Source organism: Hypomesus nipponensis, chromosome 2 (genome assembly GCF_054491055.1).
Source record: "Hypomesus nipponensis isolate SF chromosome 2, ASM5449105v1, whole genome shotgun sequence".
Lineage (NCBI taxonomy): Eukaryota > Metazoa > Chordata > Actinopteri > Osmeriformes > Osmeridae > Hypomesus > Hypomesus nipponensis.
The window spans coordinates 1,340,895-1,357,406 of record NC_140362.1 but is presented as its reverse complement, the minus strand read 5'-3'; the positions used below and the strand labels follow the sequence as shown (position 1 = coordinate 1,357,406).

General features: G+C 43.5%; 1 protein-coding gene across 4 annotated transcripts; it reads left to right on the top strand.

Moving 5' to 3' along the window:
- Nucleotides 1-251: 251 nt before the first annotated feature.
- Nucleotides 252-15,506, top strand: dhdds (dehydrodolichyl diphosphate synthase). 4 transcript variants are annotated; one of them, XM_084702189.1, is made up of 15 exons: nt 252-349; nt 901-978; nt 1,429-1,548; nt 1,821-1,963; nt 3,072-3,188; nt 3,514-3,615; nt 7,029-7,143; nt 8,302-8,409; nt 8,636-8,942; nt 8,973-10,628; nt 11,978-12,004; nt 12,110-12,139; nt 12,943-12,999; nt 14,286-14,336; nt 14,845-15,506. In XM_084702189.1, the coding sequence occupies exons 2-9, from the start codon at nt 916-918 to the stop codon at nt 8,876-8,878; spliced, it is 1,011 nt and encodes a 336-aa protein (XP_084558315.1). In that variant the 5' UTR covers nt 252-349; nt 901-915; the 3' UTR covers nt 8,879-8,942; nt 8,973-10,628; nt 11,978-12,004; nt 12,110-12,139; nt 12,943-12,999; nt 14,286-14,336; nt 14,845-15,506. The 4 variants fall into 4 exon arrangements, with proteins under 4 accessions (XP_084558315.1, XP_084558312.1, XP_084558314.1 ...); XM_084702186.1 differs by having other exon boundaries at nt 8,636-10,628; XM_084702188.1 differs by having other exon boundaries at nt 344-361; nt 8,636-10,628.
- Nucleotides 15,507-16,512: the final 1,006 nt, after the last annotated feature.

Below are 16,512 nucleotides of genomic sequence, written 5' to 3'. Positions count from 1 at the left end.
ACCCCTAATTCTGAAACTTCTTCTCCGCCCTTGATGGATGTAGAGCGATCATGTTGCAGTCGCCCTCCAACGGTTGGCGGCCGTAAGGGATTGAGCGACTGCACATGTGACATGCAAATATCAAGTGGCTCGAGATCCTCAGTGCGGTATGTAAAGATAATTACTTCTCACGTATCCCTGTCAAAACACAAGAATTGTCCTTTTTTTCTATAAGATAAAAAAGTATGCTATATTTTTTATCAATCTACATTATGTTCTAAATCTATAAACCGTTCACTCTCAACGGAGGAAGTAATCCTTCCCCGTCCTACGTCACTTCGTGATGAGGAAGAGGACGTCATCGTAAACTGTGAGTTGGAAGGTCTGAAATATGTCAAACTATCAGTTTTACTATCGCCAAATCAGTGACTCTCTCATTGGATTGAATAAACTCGGCAATTATTATTGCTCATAGATCCTTACCCGTAAATGTACATTTAGTAAAATCTTAAAATCGTAAAATGTGTTATTTGTTCCTGTGTGTAGTTCCATTGCGACATTCTCTAGGCTAGCAGGCTGTGAGCAACGTCTTGCAAGCCGCCTGGGCTGTGGACTAAACCACTGCAGCAGGCTTGTTAATGCGTTAAACTGGAACATCAGCTTTCCTCCCGATTAGATTTAGACCGGTCGAGTCTCGAATCGTTCTCGTGTGAGTTATTATTCTCTCTTAACGGAGTAACAACACTATCCTTTCCTGTAACAGGCAGTATCACTACACGCATGTCAACGCTTTGCTTTAAGTGTTCTTTGTAATATGGTACAGGCGTACACTAATTCGTCGGACTACCTAGAAAAACAACTAGCCGTTTAAGGCTTCGCAACTGATGCTGAAATACCCACTGATGCCGCTCTGATTTTCAGGTTTAAAAACTCAAGATGTCGTGGATAAGGGAAGGCGAACTCAACCTCCTTGAAAAGCTTTCAGCTAACATACTGATGGTAGGAAGAATACCATTTAAGTTCCTTTAAGTACATCTCGTTCCTTGTAGTGTACTATTTAAATTATGTGAAGTGATTTAAAGCAAATGTAATCTATATGAATCTATGGTTATATATTTTGCCTTATAAAACAGAACACAGACTTAGCCAACCAGTTGCTGTTGTGTGTGTTGATGTTGTCTCCATGCAGTCACAAGCAGGCCCCATGTTTATGATGTGTGTGTTGATGTTGTGTGCGCGAGTTGATGCTGTGTGTGAGTTCATGCTGTGTGTGTGTTGATGTTTTGTGTGCGTGTTGATGTTGTGTGTGTTGATGGTGTGTGTGTGTTGATGGTGTGTGTGTTGATGGTGTGTGCGTGTTGATGTTGTGTGTGTTGATGGTGTGTGTGTGTGTTGATGGTGTGTGTGTGTTGATGGTGTGTGTGTGTTGATGTTGTGTGTGTCTCCTAGGCAGGCCCCAGTATGCCTAAACATGTAGCGTTCATCATGGATGGCAACCGTCGCTATGCACGCAAGCAACATGTGGAGCGACAGGACGGACACACACAGGGGTTTGACAAGCTGGCGGAGGTGAGTAGGGAGGAGGGGGAGGAGGGAGAAGGGGGGGGGGAGGGAGGAGGGGAGGGAGTGAGAAGGGGAGGGAGGGAGGAGGGGAGTGAGAAGGGGAGGGAGGGAGGGAAAAGGTGAGAGAAGGGAAGGAGGGAGGGAGGGAGGGAGGTGAGGGTGGGAGGGAGGTGAGGGAGGGAGGGAGGGAGGGAGGGAGGGAGGTGAGGGCCCTAGCAGATATGGGTGGGGACTGGTGAGGGTGTGTGTGTCCACCTGACGTGTGTGTGTGTGTCCAGACACTCCGCTGGTGTCTGCACCTGAACATCCCGGAGGTGACGGTTTACGCTTTCAGCATCGAAAACTTCAAGCGCTCCAAGGAGGAAGTGGACGGGCTGATGGAGCTGGCCAAGCAGAAGTTCCTGAAGCTTCTGGAAGAACAGTGAGTCCTTCAGGGTCTTTTCCACAGGAAAGGCTGTGTGGCAGTGATCTGATTAACTGTGAGAGTCATTACATATTTATTAATTTATATATATAATATATTGTGGTACGATACATTGCAGTGCAAAAATGTAACCAGTACGTAACCCAAACGAACAAACCCAATGACTGAAAGCCTTTTATGTTGAGTTTAACTTACTTGATCGGACTAACTTTCTTGAACAGAACAGTTTTTTCATTTTTACTGCTTTTTTCTACTTTTACTGCTACCCGTTAACGAGTAGCGTCACAAATATGTTATCGTTCGAATGTGGGTCCCATAGGGTAACATCACAAATATGTGATTTCGAACATTCCAATTGATTATTTTCCGATAGACAAAAACTATGCGACAAATGCTTTAGTATGGCTTCAAAATGTACTAATGAGAAGGCTAACAAGTAACACTAGCATGGTAGTAGCATTGCTACGAGTATTAGGCTAGGTAACTTAGGCCAGAAGCTAACTAAAGCTAGTTAGATACCTTTTTGGAAAGATAACTTGCGCTGTGGGGACCGTTGGAAATATTTAGAACCCATGCAGCTGTCTTCTAATTTCAAGTAAAACATCAGTTTTGTTGTTCAGTGAAACAAAAATTAACACACAAACAGTTACTTAACATACATAAATAAAATCCTGAAATATTGCACATTCTTGAAGTTGTTAAATTTATACTTTTTTGGGGGGTTCAACATATCTAGATACATATCCTAACGTGAACCCAGTATCGTAATACGTATCATGATTCGGATTGAATCATGAGCTGAGTGTATCGTTACACCCCTAATATTTATATGCTTATTTATTAAGTTGGTCTAGATTTGACACCGAAATCATGTATGGGTTATCTGCATGGCTGTTAACGTGTTTGTGTGTGTGTAGGGAGTCAGGTGGCTGAGTGGTCAGGGAATCGGGCTAGTAATCAGAATGTTGCCGGTTCAATTCCCGGCCCTGCAAAATGGCGTGTCCTTGGCACTTCACCCTACTTGTATGGGGGGGGAATGTCCCTGTACTTACTATAAGTCGCTCTGGATAAGAGCATCTGCTAAATGTGTGTGTGTGCCCACCAGGGAAAACCTAGAGAAGCATGGTGTGTGCATCCGTGTGCTGGGAGACCTGAACATGCTGCCTCTGGACCTGCAGCAAGCCATCGCCAGAGCCGTGGTGTCCACCAGGACGCACAACAAGTACGTGCCTCCTCTCACCCCAGACAGGAAGCATGATCACGCTGCACCTCAGGATGGACAAGAGGTGCTGTTTGGCTGACCCAGAAGTAGTCTGGTCAACCGAAAGAAAGAAAAAAAGACAGAAATAATCTTTCTTTGTGTCTCCCAAGGAAAATTTAAGTATGCAATACAAGCCTTATACCACACATACACAAAAACACCAAGATACACAAGGATATAATATGAAAAGCACAAAAAAAAACATTGCAGTGAAATGTCATGTAAGTACTTCTTACATGACGTGTAAGTAAGTAAGTAAACATGATGTGAATTCCACCTCCTCCAGATGCTTCCTGAACGTGTGTTTTGCCTACACCTCGAGGTACGAGATCACCAACGCCGTCCGGGAGATGGCCTGGGGGGTGGAGCAGGGCCTCCTCAAGTCAAGGTACTGCCAACTCTGCCTCAGCTGCCTCTGCCAACACACACCCTGCCTCAGCTACCACTGGGTATAGCTCAGTGGTAGAGCATGGGGATGGGTATAGCTCAGTGGTAGAGCATGGGGATGGGTATAGCTCAGTGGTAGAACATGGGGATGGGTATAGCTCAGTGGTAGAACATGGGGATGGGTATAGCTCAGTGGTAGAACATGGGGATGGGTATAGCACAGTGGTAGAACATGGGGATGGGTATAGCTCAGTGGTAGAACATGGGGATGGGTATAGCTCAGTGGTAGAACATGGGGATGGGTATAGCTCAGTGGTAGAACATGGGGATGGGTATAGCTCAGTGGTAGAACATGGGGATGGGTATAGCTCAGTGGTAGAACATGGGGATGGGTATAGCTCAGTGGTAGAACATGGGGATGGGTATAGCTCAGAGGTAGAACATGGGGATGGGTATAGCTCAGTGCTAGAACATGGGGATGGGTATAGCTCAGTGCTAGAACATGGGGATGGGTATAGCTCAGTGGTAGAACATGGGGATGGGTATAGCTCAGTGGTAGAACATGGGGATGGGTATAGCTCAGTGGTAGAACATGGGGATGGGTATAGCTCAGTGGTAGAACATGGGGATGGGTATAGCTCAGTGGTAGAGCATGGGGATGGGTATAGCTCAGTGGTAGAACATGGGGATGGGTATAGCTCAGTGGTAGAACATGGGGATGGGTATAGCTCAGTGGTAGAACATGGGGATGGGTATAGCTCAGTGGTAGAGCATGGGGATGGGTATAGCTCAGTGGTAGAACATGGGGATGGGTATAGCTCAGTGGTAGAACATGGGGATGGGTATAGCTCAGTGGTAGAACATGGGGATGGGTATAGCTCAGTGGTAGAACATGGGGATGGGTATAGCTCAGTGGTAGAACATGGGGATGGGTATAGCTCAGTGGTAGAGCATGGGGATGGGTATAGCTCAGTGGTAGAACATGGGGATGGGTATAGCTCAGTGGTAGAACATGGGGATGGGTATAGCTCAGTGGTAGAGCATGGGGATGGGTATAGCTCAGTGGTAGAGCATGGGGATGGGTATAGCTCAGTGGTAGAACATGGGGATGGGTATAGCTCAGTGGTAGAACATGGGGATGGGTATAGCTCAGTGGTAGAGCATGGGGATGGGTATAGCTCAGTGGTAGAACATGGGGATGGGTATAGCTCAGTGGTAGAACATGGGGATGGGTATAGCTCAGTGCTAGAACATGGGGATGGGTATAGCTCAGTGCTAGAACATGGGGATGGGTATAGCTCAGTGGTAGAACATGGGGATGGGTATAGCTCAGTGGTAGAACATGGGGATGGGTATAGCTCAGTGGTAGAGCATGGGGATGGGTATAGCTCAGTGGTAAAGCATGGGGATGGGTATAGCTCAGTGGTAGAGCATGGGGATAGGTATAGCTCAGTGGTAGAACATGGGGATGGGTATAGCTCAGTGGTAGAGCATGGGGATGGGTATAGCTCAGTGGTAGAACATGGGGATGGGTAAAGCTCAGTGGTAGAGCATGGGGATGGGTATAGCTCAGTGGTAGAGCATGGGGATGGGTATAGCTCAGTGGTAGAACATGGGGGATGGGTATAGCTCAGTGGTAGAACATGGGGATGGGTATAGCTCAGTGGTAGAACATGGGGATGGGTATAGCTCAGTGGTAGAACATGGGGATGGGTATAGCTCAGTGGTAGAGCATGGGGATGGGTATAGCTCAGTGGTAGAGCATGGGGATGGGTATAGCTCAGTGGTAGAGCATGGGGATGGGTATAGCTCAGTGGTAGAACATGGGGATGGGTATAGCTCAGTGGTAGAGCATGGGGATGGGTATAGCTCAGTGGTAGAACATGGGGATGGGTATAGCTCAGTGGTAGAGCATGGGGATGGGTATAGCTCAGTGGTAGAGCATGGGGATGGGTATAGCTCAGTGGTAGAACATGGGGGATGGGTATAGCTCAGTGGTAGAACATGGGGATGGGTATAGCTCAGTGGTAGAACATGGGGATGGGTATAGCTCAGTGGTAGAGCATGGGGATGGGTACAGCTCAGTGGTAGAACATGGGGATGGGTATAGCTCAGTGGTAGAACATGGGGATGGGTACAGCTCAGTGGTAGAGCATGGGGATGGGTATAGCTCAGTGGTAGAACATGGGGATGGGTATAGCTCAGTGGTAGAACATGGGGATGGGTATAGCTTAGTGGTAGAGCATGGGGATGGGTATAGCTCAGTGGTAGAACATGGGGATGGGTATAGCTCAGTGGTAGAGCATGGGGATGGGTATAGCTCAGTGGTAGAACATGGGGATGGGTATAGCTCAGTGGTAGAACATGGGGATGGGTATAGCTCAGTGGTAGAGCATGGGGATGGGTATAGCTCAGTGGTAGAACATGGGGATGGGTATAGCTCAGTGGTAGAACATGGGGATGGGTATAGCTCAGTGGTAGAGTATGGGGATGGGTATAGCTCATTAGTAGAACATGGGGATGGGTACAGCTCAGTGGTAGAACATGGGGATGGGTATAGCTCAGTAGTAGAACATGGGGATGGGTATAGCTCAGTGGTATAACATGGGGATGGATATAGCTCAGTGGTAGAACATGGGGATGGGTATAGCTCAGTGGTAGAACATGGGGATGGGTACAGCTCAGTGGTAGAACATGGGGATGGGTATAGCTCAGTGGTAGAGCATGGGGATGAGTAAAGCTCAGTGGTAGAGCATGGGGATGGGTATAGCTTTTCTAGAGCATTTGACTGCAGATCAAAATCTGTCAGGTTCAAATCTCCTGTACATCGTTTCAAAGATCCTGTAAAGTGGAATTGAAAATTAGTTTTAAGTTCATCACACCACAGAAGAATGTGTTGATTACAACCCATCGAATGAAAAAAAAACATGTTAAATTAGGCTTTGAAATCGTGAGAAAATCAGCAGTCTTCTCTGCTTGAGACTGGGGGGGGGGGTGTCGCCTGAAGGAGCTGACTCCGCCCTCTCTAATTTATTGAATTTACAGCAACATTGACTAAATCAATTGCAGATATCAGAGCAGCCATACCTGTAGTCTCTGAGTGTTTTATGTGTTAATTACGTTGTGTTTTCATCGTACCAGCTGAGTAACAGAATGCAACCGTCTGTGATCTGACGTAGATTGGTCGCTGTGACGTAGATCAGTTGGGTTTTGGCTCCGCCTATACAAAACCTGAGCTGAAAACGGAAAAGAAACTGTTCAACAGTCTAACTCCACATTTCAGTGCGACAAAGTTTTTGTGCTTTGCACATGCTTTCAGGAACTCATTTCACACGCATATAATGTACTGAGATGCAAATCATGGAATTTGCTTTGCAGGATCTTTTAATCAAACCCATGATTCTTTTTGTGTAGCGACGTGTCGGAGGGCCTGTTGAGCCAGTGTCTGTACAGCAGAAACTCCCCCAACCCTGACCTGCTGATCAGGACCTCAGGAGAGGTCCGCCTCAGCGACTTCCTGCTCTGGCAGGTAACAACTTCCTGTTTACCCTCCAAGGACGAACACAAGGACTAACACAAGTATCTTCCTCCAGCCCTAACCATCTTTAAATAATGTAGACCTGACATACTTATGATGCTTACCAACTGCTCATACTGTATCCTGTGTTACATGTAATGTGTTGCTGAGATGTTGCCCAGTAAACGTAGATTGCTCCTTGACTCTTAACCACCTAAATACTGTTAGAACTATGCACTTCTGAGCCTTGATTTCCTGCTGGACCCTCACTCCAGATCAAAGTGTCTGATAAATGAGTAAACTGTAAACATGTTCTGCAGACTGTAGTGTTACGTGCAGTGTTGTTTTTGGCAGTCTGTTTTAATTTTAGTTTTAGTCTAGTAATTTTAGTTACTTATTTTAGTCAGAATTTTCCATGACTATTTCCATCTAGATTTAGTCATCAAAAACTGATGAAATTTTAGTCTAGTTTTGGTAATTGAAAATTGTATTTCCGTCTCTTTTTAGTAATGCAATTCTATTTAACCCAGTCAATATAGTATAAGTACCTAGTAGTATAGACAAAACAAACAAAAAAACATTGTTTTGCCGAACCCATTTCAAACAAGATTATCTTATATTATTGTTATCGTATAGACTCAAGAGTACATCCATTCCAGACACGGAACACACTCTGACAATGTGACTGATGATGCGACTTTGCATAGTTTTTATTTTGTAAACCACATTTAGTCTCGTTTTTTTATTGGTCAACAATATTGCATTATACCTTTAATTATATTCATCTTCACATGACCAGCATTTACGTTGCGTCTTGTCTCGTTTTCGCCACGTAAAAAAGGTTTGACGAAGATATTTAGTTATAATTTTAATTGACGAAAGCAACACTAGTTACGTGAGGTAATGTTGTGGTGTAAACATGTTCTGCAGACTGTAGTGTTACATGAGGTAATGTTGTGGTGTAAACATGTTCTGCAGACTGTAGTGTTACGTGAGGTAATGTTGTGGTGTAAACATGTTCTGCAGACTGCAGTGTTACGTGAGGTAATGTTGTGGTATAAACATGTTCTGCAGACTGTAGTGTTACATGAGGTAATGTTGTGGTGTAAACATGTTCTGCAGACTGTAGTGTTACATGAGGTAATGTTGTGGTGTAAACATGTTCTGCAGACCTCCCACTCCTGCCTGGTGTTCCAGACCGTGCTGTGGCCTGAGTACTCCTTCTGGAACCTGTGTGAGGCAATCCTGCAGTACCAGTTCAACTACAGATCTATCCAGGTCTGTGGAGGGAATGTTGAACACACCTGCATACCTGAGACACACTAATCGCAACTGCTGTATTTATGGAAACCATTCTAGCGTTGTGGTGAAAGGAGACACAATTCAGTCTAAAGACAGAAATATAGTCGCTTTCCTGTTGAGGGAATGTGTGTGTGATGCTGAACACCGTGAATAGCTAATGTATGTGTCTTTGTGCATGCCTGCCTGTGTGTGTGTGTTGCAGAAGGCCAGAGAACTCCACCTGGAGGAGCAGGGTCTTCGGCAGCTGGAGGCGGACCGAGCCTGCGTGTCCCAGCTCCTGGTGCATCATGGGAAGGACAGGCCACTGGACGCACAGAGGAGACAGGAAGCCGTGCGGAGCTACGCGGGCAGCCGGGAGGACAGGGTGGAGGGATTTCTGGGAGCACTGCAGCTCAAGAGAGACTTGTTCTTCACCAGCCTCAGCACCCTCGCAGCACAGGGCTAGGAACCCCAGGAACCCTGACCTGGGGAACCCTGACCTGGGGAACCCTGACCTGGGGAACCCTGACCTGGGGAACCCTGACCTGGGGAACCCTGACTCACATCAACATGGCTGGATTTGAACACTCCTCTAGCCTCCTGCATCTTCCAACAAGGCCTCTGGGGAAGGGGGGATGTTGTATAAATTATTTGTACAAAGATGAGAGTGCAATTTCTACCCCTATGGGGCTATAGTTTACGTGGAATATTTATGTATTTAGTCGAAATAAGTCTAATAAACAGAAAGGATCTGGTTAAGTTGATATGTCTGTTGTTCAGTAGTGTCTGGTAGACGGCAGCATTCACCTTTTCCTACCAGCCACCTCTGTCTCCTAGCGTGCTGCTTTAGTAGAGTCCTCATCAAGTACTCATCAATGATGCAACCCTATTTTTTGTAAGAAATTGCAAATATACTTTTAACCTTTTGAAACTTTTTGTATAAAATATTTTTACCTTTGGAAACTTTTTTCAAAACATTTTTTTTAAATAATGATTTTGAAAATATTTTTTCAACCTTTCAAAACATTTACCCCCATCAGGTTTTAAAAATCTTTAGAAACTTTTTTACTACAGCCACACCAAGAATTGTGTTAGCCACACCATGAAAGAAGCAAGAAAATTGTGTATTCTATTGTGTATGTATTCACATTGAAATTCAGACATTGATTTGAGCCCCACGACTGTCTGGATAACTAAAATAGTGTCACAAATAACCTAGATCCTTGTCAGAATGTCAAAATGAAAAAACAATAATTTACATTTTGGGACAGGCCAAGTTTAGTTGGGGATGGTTAATTTTGCACTTTGGGACCGTACTGGGACAGTGAGGAAAAAGGTTAGTTGTGGGCCCTGCCCCTGACCAGGCTGGTACAGTAACAGGCCCCTGACCAGGCTGATACAGTAACAGACCCCTGACCAGGCTGGTACAGTAACACACCTCTGACCAGGCTGGTACAGTAACAGGCCCCTGACCAGGCTGGTACAGTAACACACCCCTGACCAGGCTGATACAGTAACAGACCAGAATCTGGTTTTGACACTAGGGTTTCAACACTTTCACCAGACTCCAAAGATTAATAGTTACCATGTATTGTAAGGCCACATGATTGCATTAGTGAAATACTTTCTCCAGTTTTATTTAAATATTGACATATAATTAACCATACAATGATGTAGTTAATTCAACACAGTCATGTTAATTGAAATGCACTTTCATTAAACAGGAAGAATTCAACAACAAAAAAATCCTCACATTCTTATATTAAATTTTACCATTCAAAACCGATATGCTTTTTTTTTTACAGATTGTCAATCGTTTTGTATAATCTGGTTCAAACTACCAGGAACCATGTCATTCGTTATACATTTTCCTTGTATGATTCAGAAAACTATTTTGAAGAACTACGCCATCTTGATCTCAATATTGAGTACACTGTCACTTTAAGAAATTGGTGACGCCTGCAAACATGTGGTTTTATTTGTATCCAATGCCTGGCTTCAAAATACAGAACTGGATCAAACCGGTTTCGATCTTATATTTCAATATAAAAACTAATAAACCTTCTGTCGCCTTAAACATCCACCATTGTACTTGCACACAAGGCACGTTGTGACACACAGAGCCCTTTGCGAAAAAACAACTTTTTGGTACACAGTTGTATTTTTTTTATTACTACTTCGACTCCAAAACTGTAATCAAGATGCCCAAAAGAAAGGTAAGAATGTTTTTTTTACTAACAAAATGCTAGGTAAATTCTCCGCCATGTATTTGAACCAGTTTATGTTGCATTCCGTTTGTATTTTGCATCAGAAGCACGTCATCGCAGTCATGGCGGTCAAGCGTTTCAGATGACATCCTTGAATTCAACACATTTTCGACTTAACAAATCGGCTAGCCAACAAACTAAAGTAGTCCTGACTCAGTGCAATTATATGAATATCATTTTTTATCAAGTATATGTCTGTTAAACTTGCTTGCTTGCTCGGTAAGTGACCTGTCTCGAGGCGAGGACAATTCTCGCGCCCTGCTTCCCCTTGATTGACTCCGTGCTTGACAGATTTTGTGCCAGTGATGCGCATCTTGAACTGAACTTTCTACCAAATATTCAATGTTTTCAACACCGCATTCCTTTTAGACATTAATTATGTACAAATGTAATATAATGAGAAACCAAAGCTCGTGGTTTTGTCTGTTTACGGCCGAAGTTAAGGCTCAGAAGTGAACCTCCAAGAAATTAAGAAAATATGCGGGAAACCTATTTCCGTCTTCAACTAGGAAGCAATTTAGCTGACTATGTGCATATAACATGCTAAACTGTAGCTCTAAGATCATACTCGGGGCATGAGATTACTGACGGCATAATATTTCATATTCTACCCTAGACCTTAAGATGGATCTAGATCATTAACCAATGCGTAATTACGCATCACGATTGGGATAAGCACAGCCATTGCCTGCAGCAGGGCTCTGGTTGTCGTTCAAACTACGACACGATCAGATCAGCCTCTGTTTTGTTGAATTATAACAGCGAGTGGGAAACGTTGGAGGAGGGGGGATAGCTACGTACACGATCCTTAAAAACACACAACAATAGATGGAAAGATTTGCTACATGATTTGCTATACGTAATCTCATGACAGCTGTCCGACGCGCGCTGATGCAAACAAAGGAACCGAACTGTCAAGCGCGTAACGTCGTCATGACAGCAAGATTTGAATTTGAATAAGCGCGGGAAGTTCTTGTTGAAAAAGCTCGAGCCAAAACCATGCATTAGCTGTTGTTCCAGGAAAGCTTGACTTGCCGGTCTGATTACGTCATTATAGTCGTTATGTTTATAAACAGGCTTTATAAACAATCTTTGCAGGTGTTCCTTTGGGATGTGCACTTGTTTGGGTCAAACTCATAATGTCAGTTTGTACAAAGGCCTGTTGGACAAGGGTGTTGGTTAGTCCATAGTCTGACTGTAAACAAACTCTGATTAAGTCAGTACTTTACACAGCTGTCACTTTTTCTCCCCCAACCTTCTTCAAAACTAAACGTTTCTTCTCTTATTTTTCTGAACAGGCTGATGGAGCCAAGAGCAAGGAGGAGGTGAGTGTTGTTGAAGCTGTGATTCATCATCAAATATGTTTGAGTCACATTTTAGTAACTTTTACACTTTAATTGACTGTTTTTCTTTCTTGCTTTTGCTCTCAGCCTTCCAGACGCTCTGCACGGTTGTCAGCTGTAAGTTCCTTCAGAGTTTTAACTGTGTTTGCTGATGTCAGCATCATGTTTAGAATGTTTGTTGGATATCAGCATCATGTTTAGAATGTTTGTTGGATATCAGCATCATGTTTAGAATGTTTGTTGGATATCAGCATCATGTTTAGAATGTTCGCTGATGTCAGCACAGAGGTGGCACCACAGGTCCAAAAGTGGTGGGGTCAATTTTGGGAACCATCTGCACTGACTCGATTTTTAATACAGTCTATGCTCGATGGTGTTATCAGTAATGAGTTGTTGAGAGGGGTGGTCGATGCTCTGCCTCTGGGCCCGGGTTGGCTGTAGCTAGGAGACCACTGTGACTGGCAGGTGCATCACTTGTTGCAGTCAGCGTTTGAAGTAGTTCGTTATAGTCAACAGAGTAAACAGGCTGCAATTTAAGTATTTTATCAACTTGTTCAATTGCAAGAAGAAGGAACGTTTTTTAATAGTAGATACGTTAAATACTCCGCAAAGTCGCAAGTGGTGGGGCAAATGCATGCTCACCACGTGTGCCAGCGGCTCTGTGTCAGCATCATGTTTAGAATGTTCGCTGATATCAGCATCATGTTTAGAATGTTCGCTGATATCAGCATCATGTTTAGAATGTTCGCTGATATCAGCATCATGTTTAGAATGTTGAAGCAGTTGTCTATAGACTGTCTGTTTGTGAATAATTTAGTTTGTGAAGACTCATTGTATTTTCATGGATTGCTTTGCACTGAAATGTAGTATAAATGTAGTAAATATGCGTGTAACTTACACATGTTTATTTGATGTTTTAGAAACCTACAACTGCCAAACCAGCCCCGAAGCCGAAGAAGGACAAAGCTGCACCAAAGGTGGGACGCAAACTCAGATCAGTTTATCCTCCAGGAAGTAGTGTGTTTCTCTGTCCGCCTCAGAGTCAGTAGTGTGTTTCTCTGTCCGCCTCAGAGTCAGCATAGATGGAAGTAGTGAAATACTAAAATTGTCTTCATGGGATAAAAATCTACTTGTGTAATACTGAAACTCTTCAAAAAACCTGTGTTTAGAATTGGTGCTGTTAAGCATGTAGCCTTGTACACAGGTGAGGGTTGTAGGGTCATACTAGGCCTTAGCCCTGTTCAGGTGATGTAGGGTCAGTTGATAGTAGGCCTTAGCCCTGTTCAGGTGATGTAGGGTCAGTTGATAGTAGGCCTTAGCCCTGTTCAGGTGATGTAGGGTCAGTTGATAGTAGGCCTTAGCCCTGTTCAGGTGATGTAGGGTCAGTTGATAGTAGGCCTTAGCCCTGTTCAGGTGATGTAGGGTCAGTTGATAGTAGGCCTTAGCCCTGTTCAGGTGATGTAGGGTCAGTTGATAGTAGGCCTTAGCCCTGTTCAGGTGATGTAGGGTCAGTTGATAGTAGGCCTTAGCCCTGTTCAGGTGATGTAGGGTCAGTTGATAGTAGGCCTTAGCCCTGTTTAGGTGATGTAGGGTCAGTTGATAGTAGGCCTTAGCCCTGTTCAGGTGATGTAGGGTCAGTTGATAGTAGGCCTTAGCCCTGTTCAGGTGATGTAGGGTCAGTTGATAGTAGGCCTTAGCCCTGTTCAGGTGATGTAGGGTCAGTTGATAGTAGGCCTTAGCCCTGTTCAGGTGATGTAGGGTCAGTTGATAGTAGGCCTTAGCCCTGTTCAGGTGATGTAGGGTCAGTTGATAGTAGGCCTTAGCCCTGTTCAGGTGATGTAGGGTCAGTTGATAGTAGGCCTTAGCCCTGTTCAGGTGATGTAGGGTCAGTTGATAGTAGGCCTTAGCCCTGTTCAGGTGATGTAGCGTCAGTTGATAGTAGGCCTTAGCCCTGTTCAGCAGACATTAGTAATGTTGTGTATCTAAAGCAGACATTAGTAATGTTGTGTATGTAAAGCAGACATTAGTAATGTTGTGTATCTAAAGCAGACATTAGTAATGTTGTGTATCTAAAGCAGACATTACTAATGTTGTGTATCTAAAGCAGACATTAGTAATGTTGTGTATCTAAAGCAGACATTAGTAATGTTGTGTATCTAAAGCAGACATTACTAATGTTGTGTATCTAAAGCAGACATTAGTAATGTTGTGTATCTAAAGCAGACATTAGTAATGTTGTGTATTTACTGGTTTATTTCTGTAGCCCAAAGGAAAGAAGAGCCCAGCTGAGAATGGGGATACTAAGTCAGACCAGGTGTGTTACTGTGATATATAACATATCTGTCCTCTCACTGTTACTGTGATATATAACATCTCTGTCCTCTCACTGTTACTGTGATATATAACATCTCTGTCCTCTCACTGTTACTGTGATATATAACATCTCTGTCCTCTCACTGTTACTGTGATATATAACATCTCTGTCATCTCCCTGTCACTGTGATATATAACCCCCATGTCCTCTCAAAGAGACTGTTACTGTGATATATAACCACCTGGTCCTCTCATTGAGACTGTTACTGTGGTAGAACACCCTGGTTCTCTCAGAGAGACTGCTACTGTGGTATAGAACACCTTGTTTTATAATGCTAAATGCATTTCTGCTATAGACGTTCAGTCCATTCAAGTTATCTTGATTACTTGATCAAGATAGTGATTGATGATGATACCTAGTATGTGCTGTGTAGGAGTCCAGTGTGTTTAAGCAGTACCTCTGAGGGCTAATATTATTACTGAGTAACTTGTGTCTCCTTCACTCACAGGCACCAAAAGTTGAGGCAACTGGCGACGCCAAATAAGGAACGGTTGATCTTGCTGTGTACTTGGTGACTGTACAGTTTAAAATAAGTATTTTTTACCAAGTTTTATATTAAATTTAAATATCATTTATAGTTCATTGTGGGCTTACACTTGATGTATAAAAGCTGTACCGGGGTGGTGGGGGGGTTCATCCATGTTCATAAAATGACTTCCGTCCATTTTAACTAATCCCGTTTTTTTAACTGCTGAATATCATAAATATTTTCCTACAGTTTGGATTTTAAATGTACTTTTAAAACCAAAATAGCATCATAAGGCAGCTAAATCGTGTTTCTAAAATATTTAAGGGGAGAAGGGGTTTTGCCACTCTCTCTTATAGTTTTTTACATGTGATATTAATATTCTAATTCAAACCAAAATATTTTAAAAAACTGTACCAACATGAGATCTTGACATTTAGAAACAGTTAAAAGATTATCAATAATTCACATTTTAGGTAAACAGTCCAAATCCAACCCAGATAAAATGTATAATGTGAACGTAATCATTTGTTAAATCTGATGAAAATGTTCTGTTGTTTGTTTTATTAAATAATGTTCTGTAAAAGAAGGAAGCTTTGAATTCAAATGTTATGTATGTTCTTGAATAAAATGATCCAAAAATAGTCAGTTTGACTGCATCCTTAATATTGTGTGTATCTTACACATCACTACAAATATACATTTTACATTCATACTTTTTGTAAATGCAATCTTTATTAAAAGTACAAATAGTGCAGCACATAATCAAGGACTAGAAGCAGGGTCAGTGTCAAGGAGAACAAAGCAACAACCTCACATCTCAAATATAACATCTCAACATTTCAAATATAACATCTCAAATATAACATCTCAAAAAGCTCACTACACTAAATTAAAATGTTTGCGTCTGTACTCAGTTTGAACAGACTCTTAACAGCGCCTTACATGCCAGCTCCACCACCATCGATGTGTGATTGTATGAGTGTTGTGATGGGTGATGAGCTGTAATGATTGTAAAGCACTCTGAATGCGGCTACGGTAGAAAAGGTTAGACAGGTCTCAGCTCCACCTGCTCAAAAACCTGGTCAAGGCTCTGAGGTGGTCCACTGTGTCCAATGTGTCCTACCGTGTCAGATTTTCCTACCGTAGAGCAGATATAGAGAGCTGACCTGCACCTTAACCTTGCTGTGCACACCCAAGCCCTGCTAGGTCAATCTGATGGGATCATATGATGTTGGGACACCAGATGGTGGGACACCAGCCCAGACGCTAGCAGCAGCAGGGCTTAGACAGAGGTGCTGTTCTGGTTACCCTCCACTAGAAGGCAGCGTCCACCCAGAGGTGAGCGGTCAGACCAGCAGGAACCATATATTTGTCAGTTCCTGATATCAGCTTAAGCGGCTTGTCTTCCCAGCAGGGGGCGCTCTCTACTCCACTAAACACCAAACTAAGGGTACAAGTTCCAGTTCTAGGTGGCTGGAAGAAGAGGATCCTTTACGTGAAGGGGAGTCAACAAGCCTTGGAGATGTAGAGGAGACTGGGGCAGAGTTCAGCGGTTTGTATAAGGTTCGTGTTGACAACACCACCAACCCTCCAGCTCAACACGCAGATCATATGGCTGCGAGGGGTCGATGTCATATCAAGCAGCCA

Bases quoted from the DNA above. Each gene is read 5' to 3' on its own strand.
- dhdds (XM_084702189.1), top strand. From the start codon at position 916: ATGTCGTGGATAAGGGAAGGCGAACTCAACCTCCTTGAAAAGCTTTCA. The intron at 7,144-8,301 runs GTAACAACTTCC...CATGTTCTGCAG, and splicing joins GCGACTTCCTGCTCTGGCAG to ACCTCCCACTCCTGCCTGGT. The intron at 8,410-8,635 runs GTCTGTGGAGGG...TGTGTGTTGCAG, and splicing joins TCAACTACAGATCTATCCAG to AAGGCCAGAGAACTCCACCT.